A 21,214-nucleotide genomic window follows, 5' to 3' on the forward strand; every position below is an offset into this window, starting at 1 on the left:
GAACCCAGGACATTGCACTTGCTAAGCAAGTGCTTTGCCACTGAGCTATATCCCAGCCCAGTTTTCTTTTAATGTACATTTTCATATTAATTTAGTTTTATTTTAGGATGTTTCACGCTAGGAACATGAGAAGTAGGACAGATTTGTTTAAGAATCTATTTCAACAAACTTTCACGGATATACCCTTTAATTCTTATCTTGAGATGTAGGTGATGATTTTGAGTGTGGGGAAGACAAAAGAAGTCTACTTTGAAAATGAAATTTAGGAGCTAAAAATGGAAGTTTTTTACTTTGTAATTTTATGGTTGTATTAATCTCCCACTGCTATAAACAATCCACACAGATTTAGTAACTTAACATCTGTGTATCATCTTACAGCTCTGTGTGGCAAAAGTCTGACATGGTCTCCCTGGGCTAAAATCAAGGTGTCAGCTGGGCTGTGTCCTTTTTGGAGGCTCCTCTTCTCAACTTTTAGAGGCTACCCACATTTATTCCCTTGTCTTCTAAGCCAACAAAGGCAGGCTGGATGCATCTCACACTGTTGCTTTGGTCTCCTGTTGCCTTCCTTGTTCACTTTTAATGACCTTGTGGTGACATTGGGCTCCTAGACTATCCAGTTCATCAACCCATGTCAAGGTCTATAATTTAGTCACATCTGCCAAGTTCTTTTCACCATATAAAGTGACATATTCACAGGCTCCAGGAATTAACACATGGATATTTTTTTAGATGGAGAGGGGGCTTTCTTCTTCCCACCACAATAATTATTCTGTTCTCTTAATTTTCTAAACATATGTGCATTATAACTATTTTTAATTTTAGCTGCATCACACAGATTTATTTAGCCAGTGAGATTGAGGGCTATTTTAATTTTTTATACTTCCTAATATTAAAAAAAGAGAAAAGCATGACCTCACAGAAATAATTGCTGTGAAAAGGATGAAAGAGAGGGAACAATAACTGAAGTAGATACAATGATATAAATGAGGTGTTAGTATGATCTTTTTTTTAATTCAACATATCAATTTATTTATTTATTTAATAATAATTACTTATTTATTGTCAAAGTGATGTACAGAGGGGTTACAGTTTCATACATTAGGCCATGGGTACGTTTCTTGTACTATTTGTTACCTCCTCCCTCATTCCCCCCTCCCCCTTACCTTCTCCCCCCATGAGTTGTTCAGTTGGTTTACACCAAATGGTTTTGCAAGTATTGCTTTTGGAGTCGTTTGTCTTTTTATCCTTTGTCTCTTGATTTTGATATTCCCTTTCACTTCCCTAGTTCTAATACCAGTTAGCATGGTCTTTGAAAATTCCTCTGTGGGTTTTCCTTGAGGCTTCTAATGTAGTGCTATAATACGTCTGCTGACCCCTCTTTCCTTGAGACTCCTGAATGGACATGCAGGGATTAAAGCACTCAGTAAATAGTAAAATAAGTGTAAAGTTCATGAAAAGAATATAGTCTGATGCTATGAAAGTATGAAAACCTAGTAGTCAGTTTTTTATTTTTTTCTGCTAGTATGTCAGTACCACTCTAAACTATTTTGAAGGTGAGAAACTACTGAGATTAAGGTAAATAAAGCTGATGTTCCTTGGCTACATACCTTGTAGTCACGTGATGTCCTATCAGTTTCATATTATTTAATTCCCACATAGGGTTTTCTTTTGGAGGCGGGGGAATAGGGAGGGATGGGTGACAGACAGCCCTGGGATTTGATCCCAGGGCTTTGTGCTTATTAAGCAAACCCTCTACTACTGAGCTATACTCCCAGCTCAGCTCTAGCACTTTTAACCTAAACTTTACCACTGAAACAATTGAGACAAAGACTCCATAGTAAGTAACAGAGATAGGGTTTAAATTCAGGTAATCTGAAAACAAAAATTATAAGAAATAACTAGGTTTAGCTAATTTGTGTCTTGATATTCTCAGTGTGGGTTTTAAATAAATTTTTCCTTTGTACTGAGTGTTTTTCAGCCACAGCTATTAGTGATATCTTTTTATTTTAAAGGGGAATGTCTTTATTTTATTGGCATCAATTAGTTACACCAAGACTTTTTTTTTTTCTTGCCAGTCCTGGGGCTTGGACTCAGAGCCTGAGCACTGTCCCTGGCTTCTTTTTGCTCAAGGCTGGCACTCTACCTCTTGAGCCACAGCACCACTTCAAGCTTTTTCTGTTTATGTGGTGCTGGAGAATTGAACCCAGGGCTTCATGCATGCTAGGCAAGCACTCTACCACTAAGCCACATTCCCAACCCTATTTATGATATCTTGAAAGAGAGAGTAAATAAGAGAAAATAATACACCCTAAATTTAATTTTTGGAGTGAATTCTGTGAACACGCATCTAACATAAAGACAAAGTAAGTGTACATGTTTTTATCCTTCAAGGTTTCTGATTCTATACTCCCAAACAACTTCAATGGTTGTAAGATGTGAGCCACATATACATATTGCTTACAACAGGTCTAGACTACTGGGCCCTGCGTTTAAGCCCTAATATAGGCACCAAAGCATACCAATGGGAACAAAACCAGATATTCATTAGCTTTTACTTTATAAAGCAACATCTTCTTTGTGTCTTTTTAGGTTGCCCAGAATCACATGTATCACTTTTCTTGACACCTGAGTTATGCGTGACAGATGCTTGATGCATTTTTACAAGATGAATCAGTTAGAAGGTCATTACTCCATTGTGCTTTATGAAATCAACTTAGGTTTATTTTTTTTAAACTACTGTCAGTGATTCCACCCCCCCTCCCCCCCCCCCGCTTTGGATTATCATGTCCTCCTATTTGCATTTTTGCTCACTATTTTTGTTTTTGCAAATACATATACCTTGCAGGGTTTAAACTACCCAGTGTGCCATTTTTACCTAAAGCCTTCTGTGAACATGTAATTTGCCTCTCAGATATTTGCTGCACCATCATTTGATGACAAGATCCTGGAAGTCGTTGCAATATTTGACAGCGTGCAAATGGCAGTTTCAAGAGTCATTAAGCTACAGCATCACAGAATAGCCCAGGTCAGTTTCTCTGATCAAATTAGACTGTCCTTCTTGGGTCATAGAGGGTGGGGGACAGTATTTGAGATGACACCTATGCTGTGTCTGCTTCAGAACAACACTGACTGCTTGTCACGTCAGTGGTTACAGTGTCATTGTAAACCAGAGCCTTCCATTGCACAGAATGCACTGGAAGTCCAGCTTATACTACATCAGTTTTATAGATGATATCTACTCTGACATCATGTATTTGTTCTATTTCAGTGTCGTACGGTCAAAATCACTATATTTGGTGATGAGGGATTGCCAGTACAGGTGGATGGTGAAGCCTGGGTCCAGCCTCCAGGGATTATCAAAATTGTGCACAAAAACAGAGCTCAGATGCTAACGCGGGACAGGGTATGTAACAAAACATTTCTTCTAGGATGCCATCAAGCTGCTGTTGTTGGGTTTGTTTGTTTTTTAAGTATTAAATTTGTGTAGAAAATAGAAAACATGGGAAAAGATTTGAAGTGTTTCTTCAATCTGACATTTCAGTCATATCGTTTTAAATATGAACAAATATCTACTGATTTTTGTTTTAAACAGTTTTTAGAACCGTTTCCGTTTAACAGAAAAAATAATGGAGCAGAAAGTACAGATAATTCTGTTTCCATATACTCCCTATTAACATAAATTCCCCAATTAACATTTTGTGTTATCATAGTACATTTGTTACAGTTGATAAGCTAATGTATATATAACATATCCATGTTCATATACATATGTATATACATAAATATGTATATTCATATATGTGGTGTGTGGGCCTATGCATTTTACCTTCTCCTGGTACTAGTGCTTGAATTCATGGTATCAAGCTCACTGGTTTTCTTCTTCATGACTGGCACTCGACTTCTTAAGCCACATCTCCAGTCTGCATTTTTCTGGTGACTTAGAATGTAAATCTCATGAACTTCTCCCCAAGCTGACTTGCAGCTATAATCCTCAAATCTCAGCTTCCTGAATAGTTAAGATTACAGACCTGAGTCACCAGCACTGAGAAAGAATTTTTCCCTCTATTGGGAGTACTGAGCTCAGTACTGCTCAGCCTGCTTGCTTATGATGATATATGCCTGCGATTTGACAAATGTATGATGACTTATATCCATCCTATACCATCATTCAGAATAGATTTACTGCCTTGAAGTCTCCTAGACTCTCAACCCCCAACTCTTGTTCTATCCCATCCTTAGCCTTATCTCCAGCAGCTGCAAATCTTTCTAGTCTCCATAGTTTTCTCTTTCCCACTGTGTGTGTGTGTATTAGTTAATGCCAGCCCTTCACAAATAAAGCTAACTATTCATACTATCTAATAATAGTAAAGTGAAATAAGATGACTTAATTGAAAGAGAAATTCCTTTTATTAACTTTCCAGTGATATATTCATCCCCATTGATCATATTACTCTATATTTGTGATGACACATTGGAAAGTTTTTAAATGCTCTTTTTTTTATCATGATGATTTATTTAATGGAGTGTTATTTTAGAGAAAAGTAATCATAACTTAAAAGACTTTCATATGCTATCTAAATAGACATTTCCCTGGGTCTCATTCACTGCAAGGCTGCTTTTATTAAACAGGCCTTTGAGAGCACCCTGAAGTCTTGGGAAGATAAACAGAAGTGTGACTCTGGTAAACCAGTTGTGCGGACACACTTGTACATTCACCATGCCGCTGACCTGTTAACAGAGGAGGTGTCCCAGATGCAGCTGTGCTCCCAGGCTGCCGAGGAGCTCATTACTAGGTACTGTGCTTCTTCTGGTTTTTCAGACAGGGAGAGGTCTGGTCTTTGCCAATGTTTCTGCTGTTTGTGGTATCAATAAGAGATGCATGTACTCTTTCTTCTTCGTTCATAGTCTCAGTACTCCTGAAAGATTTTTTGTTCATTTTGTTTCATTCCAGGATTTGCGATGCAGCCACCATCCACTGTCTCTTAGAACAAGAATTGGCCCATGCCGTGAACGCATGCTCTCACGCCCTGAATAAAGCCAACCCAAGGTGCCCGGAGGTGAGGATCTAATGGTAAATTCTCATTCCCCAGATTCTTTTGGCATTACAAGATGCTTTAATACCTTAAATTGTGCCTTGCCCTATGTAGCCTCTGAAACTCTTCCACAAGCAGAGTACAAACCTGTGGCCAAGTTGTTTCACTTTTCTGCCATTTTAAAATTTCTGCCCTTAAATTAAATTTTTCCTGCCTTATAATCACTTGCCACTATCTTTCTTCAAATTTTTCCCCTCCAACTGTGACATCTTTACTTCCTTCATCTTTTACCTTCTCCCCTGAACCTTGAGAAAGGGTAAATCCAGAAAGCATTTGTGCCATTTTGTTAGAGCTGTTTACACATTTTTGAAGCTGTGTGTGTGTGTGTGTGAGAGAGAGAGAGAGAGAGAGACAGAGAGACAGAGAGAGACAGAGACACAGAGAGAGAAATAGACAGTCAGAGAGGCAGTACTATTTTATTCTTGTAATTATTCAGTTTAATAAGAACTATTCATATTAATTACATTGATATTTGTGTAGGTGATAGTTCTAGTTCTCAAGATTAGAATCTAAAAAGCAACATAATTAGAATGACAGAATGAAAGTCAGTCCTTGAGTTATGCAAGGGGTTAAGGATGCCAATCCTGAAATAGTTGAAGCATCTTCATAGACCTGCTTATTTTTGCTGGTACTGGGGCTTGATCACAAGGCCTTAAATTCTCACTCAGACTTTTTGTTCATGGCTGGGCTATACACTTGAGCCACACTTGGCTTTTTTCCTTGTTAAGTAGAAATAAGAGTCCTATGGACTTTTCTGCTTGGACAGGCTCTAAAACTGAATCTTGCTATTTTAGCCTCCAGAGTAGCTAATATTAGAGGGATGAACTATTGTCACCCTGCTACATGTGACTTTTAACACCCTCAAACGTCAACAACTAATAGCCTGATGTTGACAGATGATAGCATAAAAAGTGAATTAAGATGTATTTGTATGTTATATGGGTTATATATAATGGAAAATATGCAAGAATCCTAAGAGGCCACTTTCTTCATTTCTTTTTTCTATCTTCCTCCCTCCCCTCCCCTCTCCTTTTTCTGGTACTGGGACTTGAATTCAGGGCCTAGACATTGTCTTAGATTTTTGCTTAAGGCTAGTACTTCCAGCTTTTCAGTAGTTAATTGGTGATGAGTCTTATGAACTTTCCTATCTGGGCTGGCTTTGAACTACAATCTTCAGATCTCAGCCTCCTGAGAGCTAGGATTACAGGAATGAGCCACTGGTGCCCAGTAAGAGGACACTTTTGACTGTTTACTCAGTGAGGTGGAAATGACTAGTATCACATGATATTTTCCTTGAATGTTCAACCCTTGAGCTCATTGACATGGCAGTAACAGGTTCTCTGCAGTGCTTACAGTGGCCATGGGTACTGCACTTAACTATGTGAAGTTATGATTGAATGTGTCTTTGCTTATACTCCTCCAACTGCAAATGGCACCATGTAAGAATTGTCTGTGTACAGTGTGTACAGTCTGATAAATTTTAACTTTTTGTGACAGGTAGGTACATATTTGTAGTAGTAATATAGTAGACTGTTATATATATAATTATGCATTTATGGTACACCTTTTTTAAAGTTCTTTTTTCTAACTTAAAAAATTATTTTCTAGGCTATGTAGTTCATATGTTTTTTTCTAAATCGTCGTAAATCCAAAAATAAAGGTCCATCTATTAGTGTGAGAGGCATGTTGTTCAAGGGTTATCTCTGTATGGCTCTTCAAAGCATAATTTTCTTTGATTTTTCTGTTTGTGTGTGTGTAAGCCAGTACTGGTGCTTAAACTCAGGGCCTACATACTGTCCCTTAGCCTTTTGTTCAAGGTTGGTGGTCTGCCTCTTAAGCCACATCTACACTTCTGGTTTGGGGGTAGTTAATTGGAGCTAAAGTTTCACAGACTTTGATGCCTGGTCTGGCTTTGAACTGCAATCCTCAGATCTCAGCCTCCTGAGTAACCAGGATCACAGGCGAGAGTGACTGGCACATTGCTGATTGAATTTCGTTGGGGAATTATATATGTTGGTACTAGCACATGTGTTTGTACATATGAGATCTGATCCTGATGATATTTATCATAATCAGTACATTTTTCTGCTTCTGTGATATTTTAATGAGAAGAGGATATTAGTAAACATGAGTATGAAGTTTTACAATTAAAATAGAATTTTGGCCGACTTTTACAATTGTGTTATGAGTTTAAATTACAAAGTGCTTGCTGATAATGAAATCTCAGTTTGATACCGAACTTTTGTTTTTGTTTTTGTGTTTCGTGTTTGTTTTTCTTCTCTTCTAGAGTCTTACGAGAGAATCGGCCACTGAAATAGCCATCAATGTGAAGGCGTTGTATAATGAGACAGAATCTTTGCTAGTTGGCAGGGTTCCATTGGTAAGGAAAAGAAATGATTGGTAATGTAAGACTGATGAAACCAACTTGCATTAGGGAACAAACTGGATCAGATCCGAAGGCAAAAGCAGCCTAGTGGCATCTATCTTTAGACTTCCTTTTTTCTTTTTGCTAGGCTTTTGGCTTGCAGAAAATATGTGGTTAAACTTGAGAGTTTTTATTTCAGGTTAGCAGGAGTAGAGATTTCCCTTCAGAGATGCTGTCATGTTTTTATACTATCCTCTGCCCCTTGATCAGCTTTGACAGACTTGAGTTTTACAGAGCATGGCAGATATTCTTCAGGTACTCAGAACAAAAGTAAAGGAGATCATGGGCTTTGTTTCTGAATTAACATTTGAAATATGATTGTTATAGTCCTGCAGATTTGGTTAGAAGAGGACACTTTTGTAAAATGGCATTTTGAGAATTAAATTTCATGACCATCCCTAGTTTAACTCAGTTTGGTCCTGGAAATCAAGTTTCAGTAAGTGTGATTCCAAGCATGGCCACAGACCTTAGCATTAATACTGGCCCAGAGTGAACCTTTCTTTAAAAAGACCTTGGGTATTTTTGTTGCTATTGTTTTGTTTTTTTTCCCAAATGTTCCAGCATCTTAGATATTGTTGCCACCTAGAGTTTGATTGTGGCATATGTTGTCTCTGGAAAGACATTAGTTGTCTTTTCCTTGTAAGTGTCTTAATAGGTTGAAAGATGATCTCAAAACATTTCTTTTGATAGTAATTTTATCTCTGGCTAGGGCAAATATACACCTAAGGAAAGTTATAAAAATGATTAAAATCATAGTGCTTGCTGTACTAGATGACTGAATTGTTGGTGCCAAGACGCCCAGCTGGTTAGTGAGTGTGCTTGAAATTTGTGCCTTTGAGGTAGCCCAGCGAGTGCTGCCCAGGGAGCCACTTTGTGAGCTAGGGCTCTCCTCTATACCTTCAGGAAATGGAATGGGTTTCCTTCGTACAGGGGGTGGGGTTCCCTCTACTCTGACCATGCAGGAAAAGTTTTAGAGACACATTGGTTACCTCCAGATAAAATCAATGGAGACCCCTTCAGGGCTGTTGTTGGCATTGCTCTTGTTAACCAGACGTGACTGCTTTCCTAAAATAACCTTCCTACAGGAAATAGGTGAGCCATGCGTTAGTGTTTATACAGAGGATTTGTGTTTTCTTGTGTTATTTGAAATATATTTACAAATTATATTTGACAATAATTAGAAACATACTCTAGTTCAAACAAAACTTTGTCCTTATACCAAAAGAACACTCTTTGTCCAATTTTATTAATAGTTATTCATTGTATTGTTTAAAATGGGAAGACTCCCTCTGTTTGGCCTGAAATGTATTCCAGTGAAATTTTACCAGAAGCATTGACAATAATAAAGGGTTGATTATGTATGAGAGAAACTAAAGTTCAGTGCTTCTTTTACTTTTAGAATGAGCATATAAAAACATCTTATCAACTTCACAAGACATATATTCTTAGACTAAAAGGAAAATGGTAAACATTTTCTAGTAGGGTGGAGAAGCTCTATGTTTTCTATTAACAACTAGAAAATCCCCTTGGATATCAAGGAACATAATAGTTCTTTTAAAAAGTTTTCTTAACAAATAGTAATATTGTTTATTAATACTCTCAGATCTTTCAGTTGTAAAATTCAGTGGACATCTGTCTTAGGTACTATTTAAAAATAATTCATTAAAATACTGGTTAATTAGAAGAGGTCTCTAATAAATACAGTGACATGCTGTTTCTGAAGAGCTAACTATGGCTTCTGAAATCAATCTTCCTTGGTTTGCACAGTTAGGTAGTAACAAGACCAAGAGTCCAGTCAACATCCTCCCAATTATGTGCATATCAGTGTTAATTTGTTGATTTATTAAATGTGTAAATGCATTTTAGTAGCTGCTTTGAATATAGATAATGGATGAGCAGCTATGTTTTCTTTAATGTATCCAGAAGTTGTTATAGATTGTCAACTACTTAGAGTTTTGCTTTCCCCTGGCTTTTATAATAACTTTTACTATAAATCTTTCTTTCTTTCTTTCTTTCTTTCTTTCTTTCTTTCTTTCTTTCTTTCTTTCTTTCTTTCTTTCTTTCTTTCTTTCTTTCTTTCTTTTTTTCTCTCTTTCTTCCTTTCTTTCTTTCTTTCAATCTTTCTTCCTTTCTCTCTCTTTCTCTCTTTCTTTCTCTTTCTCTCTCTTTCTTTCTCTTCTCTCTCTCTCTTTCTCTCTTTCTCTCTCTCTCTTTCTCTCTCTCTTTCTCTCTTTCTCTCTCTCTCTTTCTTTCTCTCTCTCTCTCTCTCTCTTTCTTTCTTTCTTTCTTTCTTTCTTTCTTTCTTTCTTTCTTTCTTTCTTTCTTTCTTTCTTTCTTTCTTTCTTTCTTTCTTTCTTTCTCTTTCTTTCTTTCTCTCTCTCTTTCTTTCTTTCTTTTGCCAGTCCTGGGGCTTGGACTCAGGGCCTGAGCACTGTCCCTGGCTTCTTTTTTTGCTCAAGGCTAGCTCTCTGCCACTTGAGCCACAGTGCCACTTCTGGCCGTTTGCTGTATATGTGGTGCTGGGGAATTGAGCCCAGCACTTCATGTATACAAGGCAAGCACTCTTGCCACTAGGCCATATCCCTAGCCCACTATAAATTTTTCTAAGATTTATTTTGTTTATTTATTATCTTTTGGGGGGGGGGCTTGAACTCAGGGCCTGGGCACTGTCCCTGAGCTTCTTTTGCTCATGCTAGCCCGCTATCACTTGGGTCACAGTACCACAGCACCAGCCTTTTCTGTTTATGTGGTACTGAAGAATCAAACCCACAGCTTTATGCATGCTAGGCAAGCACTCTACCACTAAACCACCTTCCCAGCCCTACTTAATTTTCTTTTTCTTTTTTTCCTTTGGCAGTACTGGTCTTTGAACTCAAGGCCTTACACTTTAGCTCTACCATTTGACCCATGCTTCCATTCTGGGTTTTCACTGGTTATTTTGGAGATGGAGTCTAATGGGTTTTTCTACCTGGGCTGGCTTCAAACCACAATATGAGTGGCTAGAGTTATAGGCATAAGCCAACAGTGCCCCACTTGTTATTTTAATTTTCTAGAAAATTTTTATGTAGTTCTTTTTATATAATACATTTTTGACAAACTTGAAGATATTATTTATGTCATGACCTATATAAATGAGAATGATTTTAGCACCAGTATAAATAGAATAGTGACACAGCTTACTCCTGTAAGCCTGGGAATGAAGGAGAGAGAGGGGGAAGGGAAGATATTACATAGAAGAAACACCAAAAGGAATACATCGTCTTTGAAATTATTAAGTCACCAAGTTTATCTGCATTGGAATGCAATTTTTAATAAATCCATCCTGGTATAAAATACAAAAGCAATCACTTCTTGGCCTTTTGGCTAAGATCAAGTGTAAAATATAGAAGCATTTGTCCCTTAAAACTATTATTTTACTTAAAAAAAAAACTAGTTTACCAAGAAATGAGGTTATCTACCACCATAACAATTAGTCTACTGAAAGTGGTCACTGAATATTGCTTTGGTTTGCTTTTTATTCTTTATCATATATTAATTCTACAAAAGGTTATATTATGGCATTCCAAAGTACATATAATATACTTTGATCATTTATACCTTCTGTTACTTTCTCCCTTCTTCTACCCACCATTTTTTTATAATTTTTAAAATTATGTTTTTATCTTTAAGTAGTTGTGCAGAAGTTACCATTCAACAAATCAGTTCCTAAGTACAATGCTTCTTGATCGCTATCACCCATCATCACGCTTCCCCATCCTTCCCAATCCATCCAGCCCCTCTTCAGTTCTTTCCGTTTCAAAAGATACACATTATGACTGCATTCTCCCCCTCTTCCTTTCTTCACTTATCTCCTCCCCTCTTTGGCCTTTCCCCCTATACCTTTCAAGTGCCAGTTTTCTGGTATTCATTTAGTTGGACTTGTGAGTTAGTTTTACTGAGGAATTATACCATTTGAATTCTCTCCTGCAATTACATAAGCATACTGTACTTTCATCATACTCACCCCCACCACCCTCTTGTTTTGCTTTTCCCTTGCTGGTGAGTAGCAATTGGAGTCTCCACATGAAGAGCGGGTATCCAGTGCCTTACACTCTGTGGAGGTGGAGTTGCAGAAATTAACAGAGATCCCCTGGCTTTATTACATCTTACACCCCAACGAGGACGAGGTATGTAAAACTCAGTCTGTTTCTTCATGAGAAATACCTAGGGGCAAGTGAATTTTGAATTGAATAACTGAAAATGTACTGATCTTAAGGGAGAAAAGGCATTTTGTGAACAAAGGCGTATAATGGGAATGAAGACCTTTTCCTTAATGCCTTATATCATGAACAGGTTGTTTTGTATTTTGTGACAGTCCTGGGACTTAGAATTTAGAGCCTAAGCTTTTTTACTCAAGGAAAATGCTCTGCCACTTTAGCCACAGCTCTACTTCTCTGCTTTGTTTGTTTTGGCAGTTAATTGGAATAAGAGACTCACAAACTTTGCTACCCAGGTTGGCTTCAAACTACAATCCTCAGATCTCAGCCTCCTCAGTAGCTGAGGTGACAGGTGTGAGACATCCGCACCCAGCATCATGAATGTTTTTGAAGAAGTTACTGTTGTTCAGTGCTCAGCATTTATAACCGACTGCTATGTTATCTCTACTAGCAGGTTGTGGCTTTTTATTTTCTCTGTATTCTAAAACAGTTTTTTTGTTTTGTTTGATTTGAACAAGGAGCCACCCATGGACTGCACTAAGAGAAACAACAGAAGCACAGTATTCCGTATAGTGCCAAAGTTTAAAAAGGAAAAGGTTCAGAAGCAGAAGACAAGCTTGCAGCCTGGTAGGTGATCTATACAGTGGGAAGAGTATAACTGATTCAAGTAGTGATGAAATATAGGTGATAAAACACATTGTTCTGGAGTGAGCTAGTGAGCACAGTCCAGCACTAGGAACGTATTAAATGTCACTGAATTGTATACTTCAAAATAATTAAAATAGTGAGTTTTACCATACCAAAAAATGTATCAGGAAGAATCTATAGTTGTAAAGTCCAGTAAAAAAAAAAAACAACAAAAAAAATGAGAGGCTGTTAATCCGCTTCTCCTTTGTCGCGTGGATGTCAGTGTGTCTCCTCAGGTGGATCCTTATCGTTCTCCACGGCCACTGGAGACATCAGTGTGTAACTTGCTTTTGTTCTTTAGAGTTCAAAACTGAGATGACTTTGAAGGGAACATAGAACTTTCCTTTACTCCTTTAAGTTACCAAAGATGTTTTCTGTCTCAAGTCATGTGTGCTCTTTGGTGTTATGGATACCGTGTCAGCCTTTGATAACAACAGTCTGCTGTGACACCTGCATTCTCGAGCAAAGATTAAACCTTCTCTGTACTGCTGTGTGTCTAGTTCCTCTTCTACCTCTCTAAGAGACAAAGTTCACTCCTTCAAGTTCAGTGTATGATCACTGAATTTTACAAATTATTTCATAAATTTGTAAGTTATGATTTAGCTGTCATGAATTGTTTTAAGGTGGCATAAAATGTTTGGGTGTTGAAGTACATCTAAAAACCAAACATAACTGGACATCAGTGGTTCATGCCTATAACCATAGCTACTTGGAAGGCTGGGATCTGAGGACTGTGGTTTGAAGCCAGTCCAGAGGGAAAAGTCCATATGACTTATCTCCAATTAACCACCAAAATCTGGACATGGAGATGTGGCTCAAGTGTTAGAACACTGGCTTTGAGCAAAAAGCTAAAGGACAGTAACCAGGCTCTAAGATTAAGCCCCAATAAAATACCAAAAAATAAAATAAAATTGTATACACTTTTATTAAGCTAACTAGTAGTCATTAAAGTTTATGAGGATGATTGCACCTATAAAAAGTAGCATAGCAGAACTAATCTTGGAGAGCAATACTGACGATTTTTAAGTGAAATCAGGAGCTGGAAATGTGGCTTAGTGGTAGAATGCTTGCCTAGCATTCATGAAGTTCTAGGTTCAATTCCTCAGTACCACATAACAGAAATAACCAGAAGTGGTGCTATGACCTAAGTGGTAGAGTGCTAGCCTTGAGCAAAAGAAACTCAGAGACAGTGCCCAGGCCACGTGTTCAAGCCCCAGAACTGGCCAAAAAAAATAAAATCAAGTTGATTTCACTGCATATTTATTGCTATAATCATCAGTAGTAGTAGACACAATAAAGAAAGCACTTAGCCAAGTGCCAATGGCTCACACTTGTAATCCTGGATACTCAGGAGGTTGAGATCTGAGGATTGTGGTTTGAAGATAGCCTAGATAGGAAAGTCTGTGAGACTCTAATCTCTAATAAACTACTCAGAAAAGGCTAGAAGTAGCTCTGTGACTCAAGTGGTAGAACACTAGCCTTGAGCAAAAGAAGCTCAGGGACAGTGCCCAGATCCTGAGTTCAAGTCCCAGGATCTGGACAAAAGAAAACACTTGAAGTCACCAAGATACTCACAGAGAAACATGTGAAAATATGTAACCTATATCAGATTTTAAATGTTGATTGGCATTTGTACCTCATTTCTGACTATAACTGTTTTCATCTATGGTCTTAAGAAAACCATCCCAGTACCACTGATCCTAATGATACAAAATAATTTTATAGTAGTTTTATAGTAGTTTTAATGAGTAAATTGGACAAAAGCTAAAGGCATGAGTGCACAGTAATAAATGTCTTTGTTTAGTCAGATCCTTGTGTCCATTGATAGTCCATAAGCTGCATGGGAAAAATGGAACTATAGTTTGTTGAAGCACCTTTGACCTTTCCTTTGCTAGCACTGCTGCTGCTCTGTTTTGCTGCTTCTTTGGCCAACCTTTGCTTTATAATGCATTGAGCATGTAGAAATTAAGGGGGTTTTGCTCTTAACTTTGGTAGTCCAGAAATGGGGCACAGAGGAAGTTGCTGCTTGGCTGGATCTGCTCAATTTGGGAGAGTACAAAGCAATCTTCATCCGTCATGACATCAGAGGGGCTGAACTTTTGCATCTGGAAAGGCGAGACCTGAAGGTATTTTCTTTGTGCTACTCTTCTGCTCTGGAAATTTTTCTTACAAAACAGAATCCTTTTTCCTGTGCCTCTTCTGTTCTGTGCTTTTCAGCTTGGCTTGTGATATACAAATCTACAGTCACCTGACCATTCACTGTCCTGCTGTCTGAGTTCCCTGTGTGCTTTCTAAAAAGAAGTATACCAGCAATACTTTCCTGTCAGAATCAGCCAGAGCACAGCATGCACGCACTAATTTTCCTCTGCATCCATCCATGTGGCTGTTCCTGTGCAAATATTTCCAACTGCTTTGTGTTTCCATCAGCTCATTGTATGTGTCAGCATGGAAGTGATAAACTGTTGCTGGAAAAGACTAAACAAATCTAACATAAATCATTTGCGAAAAATACCAATAACTCACCTCTTATGCTATGTGGAACTAAATAAGAGACTTACAGCAATGACTAAGAGTCCTGTGATTTATGGTCCAATGACCATGTCCTAAATTGGCCTTTCAGAAGTCATACAAACAACTGGACACATAAATTTCAAATTTTCTTTCCACAATGCAGCATTAATATCTTAGTCTCAAAAGGAAATGTAGTTTCCGCTTAGGCTAGAAAGCAGCTTAGTGTCTCTTTGTCATTTGTAACAGAGAAGGAATATTATTAATTAATTGTCTGTGGAACTTCTTTTTTTTTGGCCAGTCCTGGGGCTTGAACTCAGGGCCTAAGCACTGTCACTGACTTCTTTGTGTTCAAGGCTAGCACTCTACCACATGAGCCACAGCACGCACTTCCGACTTTTTCTCTGTATGTGGTGCTGAGAATCGAACCCAGTGCTTCATGCATACTAGGCAAGCACTTTACCACTAGGCCACATTCTCGCCCAGAACTTCTTTTTTATTTTTTGGCTGAAGACTCAATGGTAGAAACAACCAAATACCTGCTTCTGTCCCAAGGCACAGGAGTATTTTAGGTATGTTTCCTGTAGAGAGACTTTTATCTCATTGGCCATGGATAAACACATCCAGAGAAAACCCTCTGTGTATCTATAAACATACACACATATTAAACACATTTATTTGTACATGTTTTATAAATACATACATGTATATGTTATATAAATATATACAAGCTCACAAACATATACATATACACAGTGAATGAGGCAAATATTTGCAAAAGGATGAAATAATGCCCAGTTAAAGTGAATAGTACACATGTCTAGAAAAAGATAAAGTGTAGAAAGGAGAGAGTTGTAAAAATTAAGTAAACCTCCAATAGCTGCTCATGGTTTTCTTTTGTTTATTTTTTAATACGTATTATATTACCTCCTTTGAAACTTTTGGTAAGTTTTGACATTGTGTGTTTTAACCCTTTTGGTTGTAAAGCAGAATGTGATGGGATGGGAAAAAGAAATTTTTATAGGAATAGGCTTTACACTACCAATCATGCCACTAGAGAACAGTCTCCCAGTTGTCTGGTGTTGAACGATGAGAAGCAGCACAACCTTCAGCAGAACCTCTAAGTTGGTGAAGAATTACCCACCTGGCATCTCATCCACCCAGTGCCTCACTTGCTACCTGAGAGTACATCTGTGGCACACAAATTCTCTCTAGCCCTGCCTAACCTTAAGGTATGCCACCAATTTTCTAAAGATACTTGAATATCATCCCGATCTTTTTTCCCCCCAGTCCTGGGACTCAGGGCCTGGGTACTGTCCCTGAGCTTCTTTGCTCAAGGTTATTAGCACTCTACCGCTTGAGCTGCAGCACCACTTCTGACTTTTTCTGTTTATGTGGTACTGAGGAGTTGAACCCAGGGCTTCATGCATGCTAGGCAAGCACTCTACCACTAAGCCACATTCCCAGCCCTATCACCCAGTCTTAACATTGCCAAAACCAGACTTGGTTCTCCTATCCCACTCCAGTTCTGCCCCTTCTCTAGTGCTTTGTGCTGGTTCTCCAGGGGCTGTACGTAGAAAGAGAAGAGTCCCATTTAGGACCTACCTATCTCTTATCTTCTCCCTGCCAAGACTCTTTCCAAGTCTTGTGGACTTACATTTCCTTTTATCGCCTTCCTACAGTCCTTCTCCACACTAGAGTTACATGTTGGTATATTTTGGTAAAATTAGGCTTATTCAAGCCAGGTACCAGTAGCTCACACCTCTAATCCTACTAGAAAAGTCCCTGTGAGACTCTTATATCCAATTAACCACTCAAAAGCTGGAAGTGGCACTGTGGCTCAAGTGGTAGAGTGCTAGCTTGAGCACAAATAGGCTAAGGGACAGTGCTCAGGCCCTGAGTTTAAGCCCAGGACTGGCAAAAAAAAAAAAAAAAAAAAGCTTAGTCATCCAAAGACAGAAAACCCAATAGTAAATAATATGATAAAATTATACAATTATATTCTAAAAATATGTGCTGTATAATTTTTGAAAGATATAATAAGCATCACACCAAAACTTTATCAAATGGCCTGGTATAAGTGGTGCACACCTGTAAATACCAGCTGTGTAGGAGGAAAAGGTAGGAAAATCACATTCTGTGGCTGATCTTAGGTCAAAATGTGAGATCCTACCTAAAAAATAAACTGAAAACCACAAAAGGCTAGGGTGACGGGGGAGAGGGCTCAAGTGGTAAAGCCCTGGTTTAGCAATCATAAGGCCTTGAGTTCAAAACCTAGTACCACAAAAACACAAAAAACATCAAACCTTCTGACCCACAGAAGAGACAGAAATACTAAATCCAAGTATACTGAAGAAAACATTGCTAAGAAGGTAATGCAACTAACTTCAGGTCACATTATGGACAACACTGAACTCATTATTCCAAAATAGTAATTCTGAGTTGAGTCTACCTTCTCTAAAGAAGTTTGTATTCTGGCAAATATGGTGTGTATGTGGCCTAAAATGAAGTCTTTGGTATTTAAATGTTTTATCAGTCGGTTCCTGTGTTATCCCAAAGTATAAAGAATACCTAGTATTTCACTCAAGTGTAAATATATGTGACAGGGACTCATTTCCTCTACTTGGATTGGGTCTTGCTTTTAAGTTCGGTATGTATGACTACCCAGGAAATGAATAGTTGGCTCAGGACTAATTTTGTTTACCCTATTTTTTTCTGTGTCAGATATGAAATGAGAATAGCACTAGTGTTGGAGAGGATGTTTTCTGGGAGGATTGAGAATGTTTAAGGGTATTGCTGTTATAGAACTGAAAGAGCTCATGAAACCTGAGAGACAGTGAGCATGCCTGTGGGAAGACATGAACCAGATTAAAAATAAATTAAGTTGTAAGAATATTTGGAAGCTTCATCTTTTCTGGCAAACAGTGGTGTCTGGTATCTTATAACTTTGCTTCTAAGGTTTCTTTGTAGGTTTTTTTTTCCTTTAGTTTTTGATACAAATGTTCAACTCTTCCCCATTTGAAGAAGTGGTTTGGCAAGCTGGTTATAGTCATTACATGTAAGGAAACCAGTTTAGAGGCCGTGAGCCTCTCGACATTTTTCAGGTAGTGGGGATCTTAGCTGTCTTGGGTAAACTTCACTCATTCCTACAAAGTATTTGCCTCCACTGCTCACGCTGCACTCATCATTTACATCTGATGGATTCTTGATTCAGAAAGACAAAAGTTCAATGAGTAAGTGTGAGGCAAAGTAAGTGCAAAGAATATTTGAATTGGATAGCACACCCAAGTCAAAGGCTCTTGCCTACATATAACATTCTGCATTTTGGTAGGAAGCACTGATTTCCCCTAGATTAGGCCTCAGTTAAGTTTACCATTTTAACTACGGATGGGTGCAGTTGCCCCTGAAGTCCCAACTGTTGGGAAGCTGAGACGAAAGGATCGCTTGAGCCTGGGAGTTCAAAACCAAGCTGGGCCTGGTAGAGTTAGAAATAAATATAACAATTAGATAGAGATACTTTATGCATGTATGTATGCATGCACAAGAAACGTAGAGTTGCCTTAGGTTTCCTAAGATTCTCTGTTTTTCTCCATCATTTGCCTCAGAGGTCTCAAGTGATCCTGTCTTTAAGCAGAGAAAGAGGGCAAGGTGTCAGTGACTCACAACAGTAATCCTAGCTACTCAGGTGGCTGAGATCTAAGGAACACTGTTCCAAGTCATCTGGACAGAAAAATCCCAGGGAGGGCTGGGAATATGGCCTAGTGGCAAGAGAGCTCGCCTCGTATACATGAAGCCCTGGGTTTGATTCTCCAGCACCACATATCTAGAAAACGGCCAGAAGTGGCACTGTGGCTCAAGTGGCAGAGTGCTAGCCTTGAGCAAAAAGAAGCCAGGGACAGTGCTCAGGCCCTGAGTCCAAGCCCAGGACTGGCCAAAAAAAAAAAAAAAAAAAAAAAAAGGAAAATCCCAGGGACTCATCTACCAAAAAGCTGGAAGTGGAGGTGTAACTCAGATGTTTCAGGGCTAGCCTTGAGCACAAAGGCTCAGGGACAATGCCCAGACCCTGGGCCAGAAGAGAAAAAGAGAAGAGAAACTATATTACTTTGATTTTTTTTTTTTTTTTTTTTTTTTTTTTTTTTTTTTGCCAGTCCTGGGGCTTGGACTCAGGGCCTGAGCACCGTCCCTGGCTTCTTTTTGCTCAAGGCTAGCACTCTGCCACTTGAGCCACAGCACCCCTTCTGGCCATTTTCTGTATATGTGGTGCTAGGGAATTGAACCCAGGGCCTCATGTATACGAGGCAAGCACTCTTGCCACTAGGCCATATCCCTAGCCCCTATTACTTTGATTTTTGAGCAATGAAAATATCAGTTAAGTTTGTGAAGGATGTGACTTTTTGTAAATTGGTAATTTTTCAATGTCAGGTTATTTTTGTTTTATTAATGTGTTTTTCTAGTTGTCACATCCTGAACCACTGAATAAAAACTAAAATAGATGAACTGAAGGCTATGTTACTTTCTGGTTAAATATTTAATCCCCAGTTTCCCTTGTTAATAAACCTTTGTCTTTCCTCTTTTCTTTCTTCCTTCCTTTTTTTCTTTCTTTGTATGTTTTTCTCCCTTTCTTTTTCCTTTCAGGACCTGGGGATACCGAAAGTGGGTCATATGAAGCGAATTCTTCAGGGAATTAAAGAGCTTGGAAGGAGCACTCCCCAGTCTGAGGTGTAATCATATTGGTGCTAATCCTTGGAAGAGAAGTGATTGCTACTCAATACAAAGTTCTTGGAAGCATTTGGCTGTTCTTGTAATTTTCTGCGTTGATAAGTAAGCACCACAGAAGCACCTCAATGGCCTGATGTTTTGCTGTGGGTGAACATTTTGAAGTATTAGAAAATATTTTTGTGCCAAAAAAACATTCCACAAAGCCATTTTCTGACAAGTGCAAACCTGACATGTTCGAATATGCTCACAATAGTTTTTTTTTTAAAAAGGCCAAATATGAGCTGACTAAGTTGTCTAAAGGGGGGATTGCTAATTGTTTGCTTTCCTTAGATCAGATCTGTTAGAAGATACTTACTGTGCAACTGTGTCATATGTGGCTAAAACTTTTTAGCCTCCATTAGTGGAAGCATTGGTTTCTTTGTTAAAGTCATTGGTTGGGAGATGAAGATAGAAGTTAAGGTGTGTTTTGAATGTTAAATTGGCATCACCTCTAAGGATCACTTCAGGTTATCCAAGCATTCACTGGTCAAAGAATATGGTTAAACCAACTCATCAGATACTATGAATAATGCGAACCTTCATGCACGGTATTCCTGCCTGAATTACCTTTCTTTTTTTCTTGCATGTCATATCTAATATTGTAACACTTTAATATATTTAATGTCAGTTTAATGGGATTTAATTTATTATTACCCAAGTACCTTTTTGTTGGCTAAGGGCACTGCACTTCTCTGTTATTTAATGTGGAATTTTGCATAAATATTCTATACCTGAGGTTCTGTGAACATGTGTTTGTGCCATAATCAGCAAATGATATACTTCTTATGCAGGCAATTTTGTTCCCACACACCATAAACCATAGGTGTGCATATTGGGAAAATTCTCTGAAGTTCAACGAGCTTACATGCTCTGTTGCTTAACAAAACTAATTCCAACCTTCCAAACCAAAATTCCCATACTTTCCTTTTTTTTTATTTCAATTTAATAAACGTCTGACTTTCTGTTTGAATTTATAATCGATTGTTGTCATCTAGGAGTTCTCCAAGGTCTCAACTAAGATTTGTATACTAATTGCTCACTCACACACTAGCCACAAGTGAAATCTGACATGAGCTAACCCACAGAAGAAATTTAAAGTTTTTCTGAAGGGCTTTCTCTTATTATCTCACATAGATTGTTATATCCTATCAAGTAGATACTATTTTTTCTTTTTTAAAACCACTATGTATCAGTATTGTTCAAAAGAAATTAGCATTGTAATTGTGAAATCTCTGAAAGCCAAAGTCATACATATCAAAATGTCACAAAAAAATCCTTAAATAAGTTTTGTTTAGTCATTATATACCCAGAATTAATTATAGCGTCTTAAGTGTTCTATGTAAGAAAAGTAAACAGGGTACTGACCCAGTGGTAACAATTTTCATGAAGTAACCTTGTAGGTGCTCAATAGATATATACGTATACACACACACATACATATACACAATATCCATTTCTATTCATATACACATATGTACCTTAAATATTGACATATAGTATCCCTGATATTTTCTAGACAATTGATTGCCCAATATTTAAAGAGAAAT

The 21,214-nt window shown here is 38.0% G+C and overlaps 1 protein-coding gene across 8 annotated transcripts in view; it reads left to right on the forward strand.

Annotated features, from left to right (window-relative positions):
• Nucleotides 1–19,883, forward strand: part of Dgkh (diacylglycerol kinase eta) — a 159,248-nt gene extending 139,365 nt beyond the window's left edge. For 3 of the 8 annotated variants that reach the window (XM_048341302.1, XM_048341305.1, XM_048341304.1), the window contains exons 23-30: nucleotides 2,912–3,025; nucleotides 3,269–3,403; nucleotides 4,630–4,793; nucleotides 4,952–5,057; nucleotides 7,381–7,473; nucleotides 11,565–11,684; nucleotides 12,233–12,341; nucleotides 14,397–15,205. In XM_048341302.1, coding sequence (XP_048197259.1) covers nucleotides 2,912–3,025; nucleotides 3,269–3,403; nucleotides 4,630–4,793; nucleotides 4,952–5,057; nucleotides 7,381–7,473; nucleotides 11,565–11,684; nucleotides 12,233–12,341; nucleotides 14,397–14,653 — 1,098 coding nt within the window. In that variant the 3' untranslated portion in view covers nucleotides 14,654–15,205. Of the gene's footprint in view, nucleotides 1–2,911; nucleotides 3,026–3,268; nucleotides 3,404–4,629; nucleotides 4,794–4,951; nucleotides 5,058–7,380; nucleotides 7,474–11,564; nucleotides 11,685–12,232; nucleotides 12,342–14,396; nucleotides 15,206–19,544 lie in introns of those variants that run through there. The other 5 variants (XM_048341306.1, XM_048341308.1, XM_048341303.1 and 2 more) reach the window with 4 other exon arrangements.
• The last annotated feature ends 1,331 nt before the right edge of the window (nucleotides 19,884–21,214 follow it).

The sequence above is a fragment of the Perognathus longimembris genome, chromosome 3, assembly GCF_023159225.1.
Source record: "Perognathus longimembris pacificus isolate PPM17 chromosome 3, ASM2315922v1, whole genome shotgun sequence".
In the NCBI taxonomy this organism is placed as follows: Eukaryota; Metazoa; Chordata; class Mammalia; order Rodentia; family Heteromyidae; genus Perognathus; species Perognathus longimembris.